Source organism: Sorghum bicolor, chromosome 1 (genome assembly GCF_000003195.3).
Source record: "Sorghum bicolor cultivar BTx623 chromosome 1, Sorghum_bicolor_NCBIv3, whole genome shotgun sequence".
Taxonomy (NCBI): Eukaryota; Viridiplantae; Streptophyta; class Magnoliopsida; order Poales; family Poaceae; genus Sorghum; species Sorghum bicolor.
Window position 1 is genome coordinate 8,840,341 of NC_012870.2, and position 17,183 is coordinate 8,857,523.

General features: G+C 43.0%; 3 protein-coding genes across 4 annotated transcripts; 1 reads left to right on the forward strand and 2 right to left on the reverse strand.

The window, feature by feature from the left end:
• LOC110436378 (actin-1) lies at positions 732-3,228 on the reverse strand. The gene is made up of 5 exons (XM_021463392.1): positions 3,040-3,228; positions 2,428-2,494; positions 1,936-2,329; positions 1,197-1,810; positions 732-1,114 (listed from the first exon to the last, which is right to left on the reverse strand). Exons 2-5 carry the CDS (start codon positions 2,485-2,487, stop codon positions 1,049-1,051), a joined length of 1,134 nt encoding a protein of 377 aa, XP_021319067.1. The 5' UTR covers positions 2,488-2,494; positions 3,040-3,228; the 3' UTR covers positions 732-1,048.
• LOC8063370 (anthranilate synthase beta subunit 2, chloroplastic) lies at positions 5,217-9,506 on the forward strand. 2 transcript variants are annotated; one of them, XM_002463940.2, is made up of 8 exons: positions 5,217-5,465; positions 6,001-6,161; positions 6,685-6,755; positions 6,849-6,886; positions 7,028-7,138; positions 7,220-7,319; positions 8,282-8,417; positions 9,103-9,506. In XM_002463940.2, exons 1-8 carry the CDS (start codon positions 5,366-5,368, stop codon positions 9,187-9,189), a joined length of 804 nt encoding a protein of 267 aa, XP_002463985.1. In that variant the 5' UTR covers positions 5,217-5,365; the 3' UTR covers positions 9,190-9,506. The 2 variants fall into 2 exon arrangements, with proteins under 2 accessions (XP_002463985.1, XP_021311498.1); XM_021455823.1 differs by having other exon boundaries at positions 5,228-5,480.
• On the reverse strand, positions 14,180-16,990 carry LOC110430552 (UV-B-induced protein At3g17800, chloroplastic-like). Its single transcript, XM_021448322.1, has 3 exons — positions 16,638-16,990; positions 16,047-16,345; positions 14,180-15,341 (listed from the first exon to the last, which is right to left on the reverse strand). The coding sequence occupies exons 1-3, from the start codon at positions 16,764-16,766 to the stop codon at positions 14,522-14,524; spliced, it is 1,248 nt and encodes a 415-aa protein (XP_021303997.1). The 5' UTR covers positions 16,767-16,990; the 3' UTR covers positions 14,180-14,521.

A 17,183-nucleotide genomic window follows, 5' to 3' on the forward strand; every position in this document is an offset into this window, starting at 1 on the left:
TTGCAAGTTGTCGATAATATGCTGGAAAAGTAAATTTACAAGCTAGGGGCAAATTTAAAGAGTCTACATATGCCTAGGCCACACATTGACTGGAAATCAAGTAGAAAAGCTGAATAAAAAACATACAAACGTTAGAAACCGGCATCATTTCGTTGTTATCTACTTAAATACGATGAAATTTTTTACTCAAAAAAAAATACGATGAAATTTGCAGGCCGGTTCTTGTGTAGCCCCTTTCGAAGCCATTTGTCCATTGCCAACGAACACAAGGCAAAGCAAAACTATCAGGCAGGGACATGTGGAGCACACTGAAAGCAATGAATGCTCCCCCAAAGTCCTAGCTGTCAAAGACGTGGCAATTGGCCAACTGCATATCGGCCCACAATATACAATTTGTACCTTGTAGAAAACCAGACGACGACAGCCAAAGCATCACATGATTCCAGACTCCCTCGCGTTTTGTTTGAAGAAAAAGAGGAAAGATTCCCCATCCCAACGAGGATGTGTTGATGAGACGTTCAGAACAACTTTTGAGCAGCAAAGGGGGTGCTTCATGCGCTGCTAAAGCCAGAACAGAATTATTCTGATGCATGCAGCAGCACTGCACCCAAGACAGGAGGGAATCTGGTGGAACAGGGGACTGGAATCAAAACCAAAATGCAACTGCAACGAGGCAGCAGTCAATGCTCAAATGTACATGTAACAACAGTACAGGTATAGAGAGATCACAATGACAAAATTTGATATTATTCATTCATAAGACATCAATAACCAATGGCAATCTGAACACCATATGTATATGCTAGTAGCCTCATCAGGCATCTCATTAAAATTGAATAGACCGAACATATGTGTCCAAAATCACAAGTGAGAAGCATAGGTAGCAATAGATATTACAGTCTTGATGAATAGAAGAAAGCGGTGGCCGATAGACCGGCAGAAAACTTTGTTCATGCTAATGAAGAAACAGCAACAAAAAGAGAAAGAAACAGGGCAGGAGGCTGGTGATAATGGCTCCTCTCGGCTTGCATTTCTTGGGCGCAAAGAATTAGAAGCATTTCCTGTGGACGATGGATGGGCCGGACTCATCGTACTCAGCCTTGGCAATCCACATCTGCAGTTGCAAGCAAAATTGTAAGCAAATAGATCAACATTGAAGAAATTGGAATGCAGTTTGTGCAGCTGTGTTTGTTTACCTGCTGGAAGGTGCTGAGGGATGCCAAGATGGATCCTCCAATCCAGACACTGTACTTCCTTTCTGGAGGAGCAACCACCTTGATCTTCATGCTGCTAGGAGCCAAGGCAGTGATTTCCTTGCTCATCCTGTCAGCAATCCCAGGGAACATAGTGGTACCACCAGAGAGGACGATGTTGCCATATAGATCCTTCCTAATATCCACGTCGCACTTCATGATGGAGTTGTAGGTAGTCTCGTGAATGCCAGCAGCTTCCATCCCAATGAAGGATGGCTGGAAGAGGACCTCAGGGCAGCGGAAGCGCTCAGCGCCAATGGTGATGACCTGTCCATCAGGAAGCTCGTAGCTCTTCTCCACGGAAGAGCTGGTCTTGGCAGTCTCCATCTCCTGGTCGTAGTCCAGGGCAATGTAGGCGAGCTTCTCCTTCATGTCCCTGACAATTTCCCGCTCAGCAGTGGTAGTGAAGGAGTAGCCGCGCTCAGTCAGGATCTTCATGAGGTAGTCGGTGAGGTCGCGGCCAGCCAGGTCGAGACGCAGGATGGCGTGGGGGAGGGCGTATCCCTCGTAGATGGGGACAGTGTGGCTGACACCATCTCCCGAGTCGAGCACGATACCTGAGAAGCAAAGAGATTTCAGAGATTACTACTGACTACTGGAGCAAATCAGATTTGAAAATTGCTAAGATCTCTAAATTACAAAAGGCTACAGTTCAGTAGAGAATCGAATCGAATCAGCTCACCTGTGGTACGACCGCTGGCATACAGAGAGAGGACGGCCTGGATGGCGACGTACATGGCGGGGGTGTTGAAGGTCTCGAACATGATCTGGGTCATCTTCTCACGGTTAGCCTTGGGGTTCAGGGGCGCCTCAGTGAGGAGGACGGGGTGCTCCTCGGGAGCCACACGGAGCTCGTTGTAGAAGGTGTGATGCCAGATCTTCTCCATATCGTCCCAGTTGCTGACGATTCCGTGCTCGATGGGGTACTTGAGGGTCAGGATACCCCTCTTGGACTGCGCCTCGTCACCGACGTAGGCGTCCTTCTGCCCCATCCCGACCATGACACCGGTGTGGCGCGGGCGCCCCACGATGCTGGGGAAGACGGCCCTCGGGGCGTCATCTCCAGCGAACCCAGCCTGCCAGAAGTCGATGTTGTTAGGGCCCCCAAGAGTCACCGAGAACATTTGCATTCTGAAGAACAAGTGGTTCATCAGGGATCAAATCGGTGGCTTACCTTGACCATACCGGTTCCATTGTCGCAGACGAGGGGCTGGATATCCTCGGCGTCAGCCATTTTCTACCTACAGCAAAGCTCGGGCGGTGCCACATTTGTTAAAACAGGCAGAAATTAAGGAAGCAAATATACAAATTGGACACCGATAGATGATTTGTTTCCACGAGTTGCTCTACAGAATCTGCTCTAGAAGGCATCAATTGAAGCTATTCTCTGTTTCTATTTTTCTCCTAACATAAGACAGTGAAAAAAGCTCCCCAAAATCAGCAATTATAGCGAGCAAAAAAACATGGCATTGCCCCCACCAAACCACAGATCGGGCCATTCCGTTAACGAAAGGCCCGCGACGACTCCAGATCACGCGCGCAGGCAAGCAGATCTGCGGCATTTCAAAGGAACGCGCGCTCCAATTTCCGCGAGATCCGGCCGGATCCGCGGCAGGAGCGCGCAAATGCGAGATCGGATCGGCCCGGCACGACCCGAGCGAGCAATGCCAGGCGGATCTAGGAGAGCCGTACCGCGCCCGTCCCCGCGTCACGCGCTGGCAGAGGCAGGCAGGCAGGCAGGGGACTCTAGCGACGCCGCAGACAGGGTGAAGGGAGAGACGGTTACCGGAGTAGCGGGGGATCCGCGGCGAGGAGGGGCGTTGGTGAGCTCGGGCGGGGAGACGAGAGAAGAGGAGAGGAGAGAGCGGTGGTGGTGATGGTGCGGTAGGGTTGGAAGAGGCGTTTATAAAGCCACGGCGCGGGGGTGGCGCTGGCGCTGCGCGAGAGGAGGAGCGCGCTCGGCGCCTCGCGCTGGGAACCATGGCCCCACGCCCCTCCGCCCTCATGACCCGGTTGCGAGAGGAAACAGTGGCCTCCCACTCGCGGGCGGACGCGGGGGGACGGCCAGCCCCGACGTGCCGTACGTGCGGACAACTCGCCCGCTGCCGCGGCATGGCTTGGGTTCCTTCAGCCGGGTTCGCGTGGTGCGTGGATTGGATGTGGTGGGCCGGCCCGTGTCAGGACTGACACTGCAATTGGCCCAGCGCTCGTGCTACTCGGCACTTCCGAATTTCGAATGTTGCTCAGAAAATAACTTGCAGAATTTGAATGGATATAGCGCTATCTACCACCAAAGTGCTAGGCCTTGTTTATTTAGTTGCGTAAAGATTTTAGATTTCGGTACGGTAGCATTTTCGTTTTTATTTGATAAATATTATTTAATTATGGACTAACTAGGTTTAAAAGATTCATCTTGATTTACAGGGAAACTGTGTAATTAGTTTTTGTTTTCATCTATATTTAATGCTTCATGCATGTGTCTAGGATTCGATGTGACGTAAAATCTTAAAAAGATTTTAGTTTTCGGGGTGACTAAACAAGGACTAGTTTTTTTCGAAAATCTTGCGCTGTGCTTCACCGTGTGTACGGCTTCTCACCTCGCCACATGCTTATCGAAGAGTTTAATCTTTTTAAGGTAGTAAAATTCATGATTTTTTTGTAAATATCACATTATAGATCGTGAAATGTACTTTGATTAAAAAAAACTTATTTCAAAATATCAATATTGATATTATTCCTTATATAATAACTCACACTTAGAAGACTTTAATTCATCAAAAAAAACGTAATATGCATTTATTTTTGGGTGGAGAGAGTAGCTAGCTTTTAGAATGCATGTTGTTCCTGATGCACGAGCTAACCTGCTACAACTGGTTACCTTCAAATGTTAACACTTTTTGTTATAAACTTAGTCAACCTTAAACTAGTTTGACTGACATAATTATCATAATTACATTTTTAGGGGAGATGGATGTTGCAACAGCGACAAGATGCAGTTCTAATCATGTTTAGAACTAGTACATTGAGTATATATGCTAATGGCTTTTGTTTGATATGTTTTTCTCTAGCTCGTACGGAGTATTTGGACCCGGTGAAACCAAATCTTTTCATAGTTTTTCCCGCTCCTACACTGGCGGAGCCAAGGCCCGGCCACCCTGGGCAGGTGGCCGGGCTCCTCCTGCTGTTTGCTACAACCACATTAGTTGCATGAGCTAAAACATCTTATTATTTAAAATAAATGTATAGCATAATAGATGGTGGTTTTGTCATTGGTTATATCTCGCCCAGGCTCTATAAAATTTCTGGCTCCGCCACTGCGCTCCTAGTTCATTTCTATAAAAGAGCGAGTCCTTGTAACCTGGGAGCTGGTTTGAGAAGAGAATCACTCCCAAACGAGGCCTTAATATCCCAATAGGTCACATGAAAAGAGCCAATGTGGCAAGATATCCATCGTTGCACACTACAAGATTTGAAGATTATTACCTCCATGTCAAATTAAATTAATTTCCAGACAGGGTTAAAGTTAAATTATTTCAAATTTGACTTTATATGAAAGAATACATCATAAAGTATATTATTATAAAAATATATTTTATGATGTATTTCATGGTACTGATTTGGTGTCATAGATAGTGGTGCACTTTTTTATAATTTTGATCAAACTATCGTGTATTATAATGGGACAGAGGGTTTTAAAATAAAAATACATCTTAAACGATCATGTATTATAATGGAAAACAGTTTGCACCAAATATATTGCATGCAAAATACTTATATGTACAAAACAATATCTCAGCTAGCTTATTTTAGTAAAAGTAAATTTATGAATGTGTGCTTGCCGTAGTGGTAGTATACATGTGCAGCCTGTTTATTCTTTTTTTTAATGCTAAAAATCTTTCTTTTAAAAAAAAAATGTTCATAGGACTGGCCCAATAAAAAAATTGGTAAGAATTGAACGCTGACGGGGTGACGGTCCAAGCTGTCCCATTCCCACCAAACGCGAGGAATTTGATCGGACCCGAACAGGACTGTGTTGATTCCTGCATCCTCTTCCACTCCGGCCGACCCCGACGCCGCCCTGTCTCCTCGGCTCGGCTCCTCGCTCCAATCCAATGGCCTACGCCGCACGCCTCGTAGCCAAGATCCACCCCGCCGCCTACCCCGCCGGGACGCCGCGGGCCGAGCCGCGCCGCCCCTCCAGCCTCCGCGTAGGTAAGCGAGTTGGCGGTACGTTGCATTTATTGCTTTGTTGTTCCCCGCCGTTGGGTATCTTGATTGTGCTCCCTCGATCGGGACGAATCCGAGATCGATCTAGGAGAAACGAATAGCCTTCGTTGCGGGCGCCGGCCGCCGGCGAAGCCCCGTGTACTTAGTCAAGCTAGTTAGTTGGCTGTCTCTTTCTGTCTCACCTGCCCCCATCAGTGACCTCCTTGTTTTTTTTTTTCTTTTATATAATCTCGGAAATGGTAACTTGGGTCTTAGAATTTGGAAGTGCTGAAACGAGGCTCGGCTTTAAGCTTTTCCTGTTCTGTGAAACAAACTAAGGTTCTTGTTCGCTGATCAATTCATGGAATGGTCAAAGAGATCTGTGCAAATTCTTTCAGCAAGCTCTGATAGCTTAGCATCACTTGAAATTAGTATCCTAACGATTGCCATTAAAACAACAAGAAAAAAAACAGAATTCACAGAATTAGTTTAATTGGTCCTGTTTGTTTAATTATAATAGATATTTTAACTGATCGTGCAGGAGCATTCAGTGGATCCACAACCGTTAAACAGCAAAAGTTTGTTGCTAAATCTGCTATCTCGGGAGTGGAAGGTGGTGATGCATTTGTTGGAGTAAAGCAAAATACTAGACCAATCATAGTCATAGACAACTACGATAGCTTCACATATAATTTATGCCAGGTAAAAGCAGTATCCTGTCGCATTACTGACGGAGAAACTTTTCCACGCATTATGGTAACTTCAAAAGTAATTTAGATTGGTGATGTGATGGCATGATTAGTGTGAAGGAGCGTCTCTTTCCAGTTTCCACACTCTTTTCAATACATACTATCTTTGGATATCTTTTTTTTTCCTTTTCGCGATTGGGTCTTTTACCCGTTTTTACTATCTTTGGATATCTAATTGGAAAAACTTTGACATTGCCCAGTTAAAGTCTCTGGTGAATGAACCTGCATAAGCAATCAAAACGTAGTTATGACTTCTCTTAGAAACCTCAGGGATTAGGAACTAAGGACTAATAATGCAACTTCAAAATATACTATAAATATGTGGCTATAAGAGGACCAAAATGGAAGCCTAATGGAAAATATGAACAAAAATACATTCTTGATATAAAGAAAGAAAGAAAAAACTTCTCACAAATATAAATTCTCTTGTCGATTCTACTGATTACTGAAGTTTCCTAAAATTTGTCTGTATGCAGTATATGGGAGAGGTTGGAGCTAATTTTGAGGTTTATCGCAATGATGAGATCACGGTGGAAGAAATTAAGAAGTAGGTAACTGTTCTTTCCTGTATAAGGTTCTGCAAGTTTGCATGATGAATTCTCTTGATAATATCACATGCAGTGTGTTGCTTGCTCTACAGGATCTCTCCTAGAGGAATACTTATTTCCCCAGGCCCTGGTCAGCATTTTTCTGCACTAATTCCATTCGTTAATACTTAACATATGAGATGCTAATGAATGTACTCTTAAAATCTACTGTTTTTTTTTTGTATGCCTATAAATTATTTTGTTTTATCTTTTAACAAAATTGAAATGGCAGGCACTCCTCAAGATTCTGGAATATCCTTGCAAACAGTTACAGAGCTTGGACCCTCTATACCTTTGTTTGGGGTTTGCATGGGTTTACAATGCATTGGGGAGGCATTTGGAGGTTTGTATGTGCACAAGTTCTTCACTTGAGGAGTATCTTTAGACTTCAAACCTGTCTTATTTTCCTGTTTCATGTTTGTAGGGAAGGTTGTCCGATCTCCTTATGGAGTTGTGCATGGAAAGGGCTCCCTTGTTCATTATGATGAGAAGCTTGATGGAACTCTGTTTTCCGATCTTCCAAAGTAAGATCCCTTGTTAAGCTTCCAATCCATCGGATTTAATTGGCATACAACTTACCATATGTGGGGCCTGATACTCAGTTATCTTCTTTCTTGTGCCTGGCCCTCCCATTTATTTCCCTAGAAAAGTTAAAAGTTAATACAATCTAGACCAGCTTACAATACTTGTTCAAAAGAAGACGTGATTTAGGAGCATAAAAATTTTGTTTATTGCAAATGTGGACTGTATTTTTTTAATTAAAAAAGATACTTCACTATGGTACAATCAGCTTCACAGTCCAACAAAAAATATGTTGGCAATCTAGAACTTGGGTTCACAAAATGAGAATGAAGTCTTCACCGGCAGTTGTGTTATTGGATGTGTCATCCTGAAGCTTCCTTTTTTGTGTCATGACAGAGGCAGACTTGCTTCTTATTGTTCCATTATTAGGTTTGCAAGAAAGGAAACATAGTTGAACCATCTTTGTTTGCTTAGTTAGCTTTTATTGATGTGCAACCTAGAAGTTACAGATAGGTAAGGAAGGTAGTTTGTCTTGTTCTGTATTTGGAGAATCCATTTAGGTTACTGCAAATATATATAAAAAAATGGATAAAATCTTTTCTCTTTTAACATAAACATTACAGGAGAGATGCTTTTACTAGCTCCTCTGAAATGGAGAGTTTTCTTCTTGTTATAATTGCCATTGTTCGCAAGATGCGACTGGGAAGGGTAGAATTTTGATTCCCAATATTTTAGCATCAGTTACATACAAAAAATTGCAACAGGATGACAACATTTTCGACAAAGAGTTTTGGTCACCTCACTCCATGTGAATGCATGCACAAACTCATACTGCTATTTAACCTGGGCTGAAGAATATCACTTCAGTTACAATAGGCTCATTTCGAGACACTACTTTCCAGTAGTAGGTATTTAATGTTGAAAGTTCATTGTTATGCAAAATTCTGATAACTTTGTCCTGTAGCCCATTCCAGGCCGGAAGGTATCACAGCCTTGTAATTGAGAAGGATAGTTTCCCGCATGATACCCTGGAAATTGTTGCATGGACAGATGATGGGTTGATCATGGCTGCTCGCCACAGGATATACAAACATATTCAGGTTTGGTCACGTGTATTTTTTATTTATAACACAGATCATATCATGCAATCTGGAAATTTGCTACTGTGTTTATAAGTTGCTTGCCTTCTAAAAAAATGCCTTTTCTGTTGCCTTGTGACTTTTTTACTTTCACAGAAAGACTAAGTTCATAACCCTTTTGAAGCATGTCATCATACTGCTTTGCGATTTTTAACTTTAACCCATTGATGGCATTTACCTGTTCATCAACACAAGTTGTCTTCTTCCAGGCTCACCTCTGGATCATTCACCAGCACAATACATAACTAAATAACCTAAGGAAGCAGATTAGATTTTGATTGAATTCTGACTTGTATAGTATGGTAGGTTTGCATAGGCTGCTTGAATTTGGCTGGTGACTTGCACTTGGGTAGGTTTGCATAGGCTGCTTGAATTAGGCTATCTGGCAACCAGGGCAAAACTAGTAGACTTTTTGTTCGTGTTTTCAGTAGTGCCTCCATCTATCAGCACTCTGCGAGTGTACTTGTTGACACCATTGCTGCTGCGTACTGTGGTAAGCTGAAACTTTTTTCCAAATCAAAACGAACTGTTTCTTTCGTTTCCTACCTTAATTTTTATAAATGTAGAAAATAAAAACAAACAATCTTTTTAAAGTGTTACTATTGTCCATTTTTAATCTACATCCGTGAACGTTCTTATTACGTAGGGTGTGCAGTTCCATCCAGAGAGCATCATAACTACTGAAGGGAGGCTCATGGTCAAGAATTTTATCAAGATTATTGAAGACTACTAAGGCTTGAACTGCCGTCCATGATTTATCTCGTTGGAAGCAGCCATGCGTGGTGACAATAAGATGCTGTATCTACATGTTCTTGTCTCTTAACTCACGTATTCCTCTTGCTGCTCGAATACGTAGCTGTACATGTTCAGATGTCACAACACTCCAGGTCCAACTACCGTACATGTTTGCTTGTGGCACGTCAGGGTCAAATTAGAATCATTGAACTTTTAACTCGGTTACCACTATACTTGTTCATTTGACATCTAATTCCTAGCGAACAAATTGAACTAGCAATTCGGTTCAGTCCAAAGCAGTGACTTTTGGATCAACAGCCAATATATATATACCGAACAAAAGTGCTATTCTACACCCTAGGTGTAGAATAATATTCTACACCAAAGTGTTATACTGAACAAAATTCAGTATTGTTCAATACCCGTGTTTCAGTATTATTCAGTATTTCGCGTTCCTAGGTGTACGACTGGATGATACTGAACGTTGTTCAGTATTGCTCAGTATTTTTTCTGCTCAGTTTTGACTTGCGGTGTAGAATAATATTCTACACGTAGGGTGTAGAATAGCGCTGCCGTGTGTGTATATATATATATAGGGTATATTGGGAGTCCAGGGCTACAAATAGCTATTGGAAGCCCCAGCCAGCCATCCCACCTAACCCACTACGGAGCTGACATGCGCGTAGGTGGTGGAACCCTTGGGGACCCAACCAATTGAACGCATAAAATCCTAGGTCAGACTGCGCAGAAAGTTTTTTATTCTAACAATGTATAAAATCTAGTGGTTGTATGAATTAAAATCAATTCGTTACCACATAGAAACCTTTCTGCGAGTTAGTCGTTCCACCTAACTGCACCTGACACGTACTGACACATGCAGTCATGTATGCATCTATTCTAATCTCGTCCATTTTTTCTTAATAATTCCTCAATGAAGCTTTCGATTCAAAAACGGTTTTCACCATTAAACTTCTGATATTTTTGTGCATGATTCAAGATCCATTGTGAATATTTTTTTGAAAAAAATTTAAAATTCATAAATTTTAAATTTGAATCACAGCACGTGATGACCGATTGGATGCGTAGAATCAAGTATCAAGATGCGTAAAAACGTTTTTACGTCGATGTTGCATAGAAATTAGTTGTTGGGTGAATAAAAATTAATTTGTTATCGCATAAAAACTTCTCTACGAGATAGATATTCCACGAAATAACCGTAATTGCCTCCACCAATATCATGCTCCTCATGGGTGTATAACTAACATAGGAACAATTCATAAAACATAGAGACTGGACGTTTAAAATATGGAGATGATCTCGTCTTCCTCTAAACTTTGACTTTTGAATCATGGTATGTGATGGCCGATTGGATGCATAAAATCAATGGCCAAGATGCACAGAAAATTTTTGGTGCTGACGTTACATAGAAGTTAGTGGTTGAATGAATAAAAATTAATTTTGTTACCATCTAAAGCCACGAGATGGACATTTCATCCGACACAACCGTGATTTGAATCATGGCACGTGATGACGATTAGATGCATAGAATTAAATAGTCAAAATGCGTAGAAAAGTTTTTGGCGCCAACGTTGCATAGAAATTAGTGGTTTGGTGAATAAGAATAATTTCATTGTCGCGTAAAAATAGTTATTAGAAGCCCCGGCCAACACCCATCCGACACCTACCTGCGCATAAGTGGGGGACCCAGACACTCAACCAATGCTACTCAGTCCACCCATTCAGGTTAACTGAGCTGACGCACACAGTAGGTGGGGACCGTAGTAGATCGGATGCATGAAAATCTAGGTCAAGCTGCATAGAAAAGTTTTGGTCGTGATGTTGCATAGAAATTAGTCGATGGATGAATTAAAACTAATTCGTTACTGCGTAAAAACCTTTCTGCGAGTTCCACCTGTTCCACCTAACTACAGCTGACACAGACACGCACTGACACATGCTGATACATGTATGCATGCATCTTCCATTATATTCTCATCTATTTTTTCACGATAATTCCTCGATGGAGCTTCCAATTTTAAAATGGTTTTAACCATTGAACTCCTGATATTTTTATGCACGATTCAAGATCCACTTTGAATATTTCTGAAAAAAATTATAAATTTGAAATTTGAATCATGGCACGTGATGACGATTAGATGCATAGAATCAATAGTCAAAATGCGTAGAAAAGTTTTTGACGCCAACGTTGCATAGAAATTAGTGGTTTGGTGAATAAGAATAATTTCATTGTCGCGTAAAAACCCTCCCTTCTGCATATTATTGATTTGAAAAATCGTGACCGCGTCCAACCACACCTTGCTTTCTAGAGGGGATGCATAAGTAATATCAGAAACAATGTATAGAAACACATAAAACCCTTCCCACTATTGAAGGGGTCTATCGTAACCACAACCATAGCTATTTATACCCACACCATACTTTTCACCAGGGGATATTTATTTAACAGACAAACAACGCATAGAAACCGAGTCAACAACATATTGAAACCCAACTGAGGTTACATAGAAACAAAGTTTTGCTCATCTCATCCAAGCAAAACCGCGGTTTGCCTCCATCGACGTCATGCTTTCCAATATAAGGATATATAAATAATATGAGAACAGTACATAGAACATGAGAACCGCACACGTAAAACATAAAGACGATCTCATCTTCTAAAAAATTTAAAATTTAAAAGATAGCAAGTGATAGACGACCGGATTCATAAATTCAGTGATCAAGATACACTTAAATATTTTTTGTGCCGGCATTACATAGAATTTAGTAATTTGATGAATAAAAGTGAATTTATTGTCGCATAAAAACAACATAGACCTGCTCCAACAATATAGAGAAACTTATGCTCACAAGCATTAAGAATAAAAAAATGCATAGAAGTGCTCCATTGTGTGTAATAAACTTATGCACACAAGCATAAGAACACCAAATTTGACATACAAAATTCCAAAAATCTTTGGTCACGTCGCGCTGCTCCTTTGCTATCTTCCATCCAACTGACCACCACCGCTGATTCGCACTAGCGTCGCCGCCGCCACCACGCTTCATACCAGCACCGCGGTCGTGGACTGCATCATGCAGTGGACTTGCCACCAGAATAGTTCTGAATTGTAAAATCTTAATTCATTAGAACCCACGAAGCATAAAGATCCAAAGTCAATTGCATAAAAACCTATTCATTGCACATAATATCAAAGAAATGCATAAAAATCAAAATCAAAGCATAAAAATTCTGCTTACTTGTGTTGATAGCTTTTTATTTCATGCAAACCACTATTCATCCAAGGCTGCAACCAAAAATCAGATAAAATCCATGCAACTAAGCATAGAAGAATTACGCGCAGATAATTATTCTAACAGTGCATAGAAAAGTGCTCCGCAATGCATCTGAACCAAAAATCCAAGGCTGCGTAGGTACATAGAGATAATTATTCAAACAATATATGTCGAATTGTTTTAACAGTGCATATAAGAGTGCTCCACAATGTATACACACTTCTTCAAAATTTAGAATTTGAAATTAATTAGGGCGGAAACAAATACAACTAAGCATAATCACAGTTTCACCATGCATCTAAATCTATACATGCAAATATAAAAACTATTATCTTTCCTTTGGATCAGCATAAAAAAATCTTAGCAGCCAAGCAACACCAAAATGTATAAAATGTGCTCCAAACAATGTATAAAAATAGTAGTAAGGTTTCTATGCATCTGACAAGACTAGATCTGAACATTTTAAATACATCTGAAAAGTTCATAGAGTCAAGACTAAGCATAGAAGAAATTAGAATTCAATTTCTATGCACCCAAAAATTACAAGCAATCAAATTTCATAGAGTCAAGACTAGATCTGAACATTTTAAATACATCTGAAAAGTTTCTATGCATCCAAAAAATTAGAATTCAATTTCTATGCACCCAAAAATTAAATTTTATTTTGTTTATACTGTATAGAAGAAAGCCTAGAGCTTAGATGAAAAAGAAGTCTATTTCTATGCATAAAAAATTAACATTTTATTTTTTATGCATCCTAAAAATAAGATTTTAATTTCTATGCATCCAGGCGTCTCTCTTCTTCCTCTTGTTCTTGCTTCTCTAGTTCAAGCAATGAATAAAAAAAGAATGGAAATTGGTCTGAAATTGGGATCTACAAAGAAGAACGCAGGAACTTACACATCAACTCGTCGCTGGAGGAGGGCCTCGCTGCTGTAGATCGTTCGCGCTGCCAGAGCTCCGGGCTCTGTTCCTCGTCGGCTGCTTCAAGAACCCCAACGCCGTGGCCGCGTTCGCGCTGCCGCCAGCATCCAACTTCTCGTCCTCGCGCCTGCAGCAGCTAAGCGTCCGCGCCAACCCGTCGCTGTCCGGCACGCTGCCGCCGCAGCTGGCCAACCTCCGGTCGCTGCAGGTGCTCACCGTGTCGCAGAACGCGCTGGTCGGGGGCGCCGTCCCGCGGGGCATCGGCGAGCTCGCAGAAAAGCCACCGCTGCCGCTGGTCCGGCGGCGGCGCGGCGGCTGGTGGACGCGACGGGTGGGGAAGAGGGAGGCGGCGGAGGGTCCCGGTGGAGAGCTGGGATCGACCATGTCGTTCCCTCGTAAAAAAAGCCACCGCTGCCGCTGGTCCTCTCCGCTCCACCTACCATGCCGCCATCGGGACGCCGGAGCAGCGTCAAGCTGCTTCCGTCTGCCCCATGCCAATTCAAATGAATTTGAAACAATGGCTCGGTGCTTTACCTATCGGCTTTGGTCAACCATGTGAACAGGTTTGGGCTGGGCTGCCAGGACCACAAGCCGGTGCATGCTGGTTCGGTGAAACCATGAGGCTCTAATTTGGACCAGGGCTTCCGCTATTTATTGGAAGCCCTAAGCTTCTAATATCATACCTATATATATATATATATTAAAAAAACGAAACTTCATTCCTATTTACACAAGAATTATGTACTACGAAATGGCCGTGCTCCCAAGAAGAGAGAACTCAAATCAACATGCAATCTGCAACGAGAATAATAGGTTTGCTGAAGGGTTGCCTAGCAGCCTAGAATTCTTCTTACAATTTGCAGCGGGGATAGTGAAAAAATACATTGCTACGCACCCCGGGCAGCACAGATGTTAATAGAACCTAACGGCTAATGACATTTGGTCTTTACAATACTGTGATGCCATAAAACTGGGCAAATCATTGATACCATCGTGTACAGTAAGGGGTGTGGTAACAGTCTAACATCATTGTACAACAGTCTTTCCGAAGCCCATAGACATTCAGACCAGATGCGTAAACCATGAATCGTTCTTCAGTTAGGATGACCATCTTAGTTGGTCACGAAATGGTACCTGGAATCCACAAAGCTCTCAACGTCCCAGAGGAACGACCCGAAAGTAACAGCCTCTAGGATCAGCCTTCTCAGCCCAGAAAAGCTTATCCTAATATGCTCATCCTTGGAGGAATCAACTGCGCCTTCAGGTGTGATTACAATCTCTGGTTTCCCAAATAGTGCTTCTGTGTGCTTCTCAATGATGCCAAAGGCCTCCTTTGACCTGACTGTTGCATACCTCTGAAGCGTATCTGAATCAAATGACATGACATACGACCTAAGGCGGGAAGGCTTGATAGATTGGCTAGGCCCTCCTGCGTTGAAGTCGGGTGCAGTCCATGAGCCCATCTCTGGATGAGAGCTAGAAACCCGAGCTGAAGGCATCGAGTCGGTCGTCATAACTTGATTCAAAGCACTATCTTCCTCTTCCGATCCCCAAGGGAGGCTCTTCATTGTCTTCTCAAGCTGAAACCTCTGATCAACTCTCTTCAGGAAATAACCATACATCACAGATGCAGCATAGACCTGGCCAACTCGGAGCTTACTTATGGCTGCAATAGTGGCATCACCTTGACGCTGCCCCAGAATGAGAGAGAGATGATTCTCGATCATTTCATAGGCCTCGGGCGAGTGTAAACGTTGAAGCTTCTCTTCCACAGTTTCTGTCCACTGATCAACTCTTCCAGAAGAATCGATGGAGTGTGAGAGTGCTGGAACCAAAGAAACATCAGCTTCAACAAACTTCTGAACAACCAGAGCATAGAGTATCTCCTCCAAAGTCCTTCTCCGTTCCTTCTCCTTTACTTCTGCAATACGCCTATTTCCAGAAAACAACGGTAATTAGCCAACATTTCTCCAATACCCCAAGTCACAGGAAACAATTAATTCAGTGTTAGAAGTACAGTCTGGCTCACCAAGCAATTCTAACTCACAATTATAATTGCTCATATGCAGGGGCAAAGCCACGTTGAGGTTACCTGGTGCACAGGCACCATGGTAATATATATATTTTTTTTTGCTATTGAATGGCCTTATTTTCACCATATATCTCAAATAAAGTTGTGTACGTTATTTAAGTAGTGCACCAGGGTTCATTTTTATGTAGCTTCGCCCCTGCTCATATGTGAACTACAGTCACTCCATCTCAATCAAAAAAGACTAGAATAGTTTGTCCTTTTCCTCTCTTGGCATCGCACAATTGACACACAGTTCCTATATGATATGGCCATCTCCCTCAAACAACTCTCTAGATTTAATCTAATCCCACATAATAATATTTAAGGATGTAAACAGGCATCCATAAAATACACAAGTTAATCCGCGATGGAGCGGCATGTAACATGTCAGCTGGCCTTGATAACTAGACAGTTATACAATTCCTATGTGACAGTCTGTTATACTCCCAATCCACGTACAATTGGATAACTCAGAACAAGCATCTTTACGAAATCCTATCTTCTTATAGCAAGATGCACCGTAAGTAACAAAGGAAACAAACTAAATGACTAAAAACCACAATTACCTGTACAGCACGAGGTCGCCACCTGTCGGGGTCGACTTGTCGCCAGCCTCGCTCTCCTTCTCCTTCTCCTTCTCGGCCTCGCGGTCGGTCTGGAGCTGCTCGAGCTGCTGCTCGGCGGCGGCAGACAGTAGGTGCGGGTGCGTGTGGAGGATTTGCGAGAGTAGCTGCCCCGCCGGTGATTCCATCCTGAGCGGCGCGATCGACGATGACGGTGGCAGAGACTCCGAGGGGGACCAGGAGGCCCTGACCACACTGCTTCGCCTCCTAGTCCTAGACGTGAGCTGCTGCCGCCCGAGACCCTGCTCAAACATCCAGCAGCGTCAGGCAACTAGGCAAGCACTCCATTTCCATGCTCAGACGAATTATACATGAGAAACCGAATCTTACGAAGATATAAAATGAACAAATTGCAGGTTAATCGCACCAAATCCTTCCCCCACAAGCAAAGATACAAAAACCAGAAAGTAGATAAGCATGCCACAAAGAAACTGAAGATGATAAGATCCAAACTGCCCTTTCTCCTTTCTGTCTAAAAGAAACAAACACCCGCCTAAGCTTCAGCCGTAAGAGAGAACCAGAAGCTCCTCCTACCTTGATGGAGCCAAAGGCGAAGCTGCGCCTCCGGTCAAAGGGGAGCGAGCTGGGGCCCGGGGCCGCGGACCGCCGCGAGGGGCCGGCGGCGGTGGGCGACCTGAGCGCCGCGGCTACTGCTGCCTCCATGCGTCGATTCGAAGCTTAGACTGCACGAATCTGGCCGGAGCCCGTGAGAACTCGAGGGTTCGGGGACGCGGGATTGGGGATTGTATGCGGTGGTTGGTTGGAGACTTCTGAGTTCGTTGCTGATGAGAGGAGAGGTTTTGAGGCCCCAATTTTATAGGGCGACGCTGTGGGTTCGCTGGGGGTCAGAGCACGCGGACGGAGATGAAACGGCAGCCGCCGTGTTCTTTCTTTCTTTCTCCTCGCGTGTTAGAACAGGTGGCGAGCTGATTTTCATTTCTTTTTTCCAGGTCCAAATTTTTTTCTTGGCCTTGTTTAGTTCAAAAAAATTTACAAAATTTTTCAGATTCTCCGTCACATCGAATCTTTAGACACATGCATGAAGTACTAAATATAAACAAAAATAAAAACTAATTGGAC

What these genes read in the sequence shown, in the direction of transcription:
- LOC110430552 (XM_021448322.1), bottom strand. Translation starts at nt 16,766, where the DNA reads ATGGAGGCAGCAGTAGCCGCGGCGCTCAGGTCGCCCACCGCCGCCGGC. An exon ending in TCGCCTTTGGCTCCATCAAG is followed by an intron (nt 16,346 to 16,637) that starts GTAGGAGGAGCT and finishes ATGTTTGAGCAG; the next exon opens with GGTCTCGGGCGGCAGCAGCT. An exon ending in GGCGACCTCGTGCTGTACAG is followed by an intron (nt 15,342 to 16,046) that starts GTAATTGTGGTT and finishes TTCTGGAAATAG; the next exon opens with GCGTATTGCAGAAGTAAAGG.
- LOC110436378 (XM_021463392.1), bottom strand. Translation starts at nt 2,487, where the DNA reads ATGGCTGACGCCGAGGATATCCAGCCCCTCGTCTGCGACAATGGAACC. An exon ending in TGCCAGCGGTCGTACCACAG is followed by an intron (nt 1,811 to 1,935) that starts GTGAGCTGATTC and finishes TTTGCTTCTCAG; the next exon opens with GTATCGTGCTCGACTCGGGA. An exon ending in CCCTCAGCACCTTCCAGCAG is followed by an intron (nt 1,115 to 1,196) that starts GTAAACAAACAC and finishes TTGCAACTGCAG; the next exon opens with ATGTGGATTGCCAAGGCTGA.
- LOC8063370 (XM_021455823.1), top strand. Translation starts at nt 5,366, where the DNA reads ATGGCCTACGCCGCACGCCTCGTAGCCAAGATCCACCCCGCCGCCTAC. An exon ending in CTGTTTTCCGATCTTCCAAA is followed by an intron (nt 7,320 to 8,281) that starts GTAAGATCCCTT and finishes TTTGTCCTGTAG; the next exon opens with CCCATTCCAGGCCGGAAGGT. An exon ending in GGATATACAAACATATTCAG is followed by an intron (nt 8,418 to 9,102) that starts GTTTGGTCACGT and finishes CTTATTACGTAG; the next exon opens with GGTGTGCAGTTCCATCCAGA.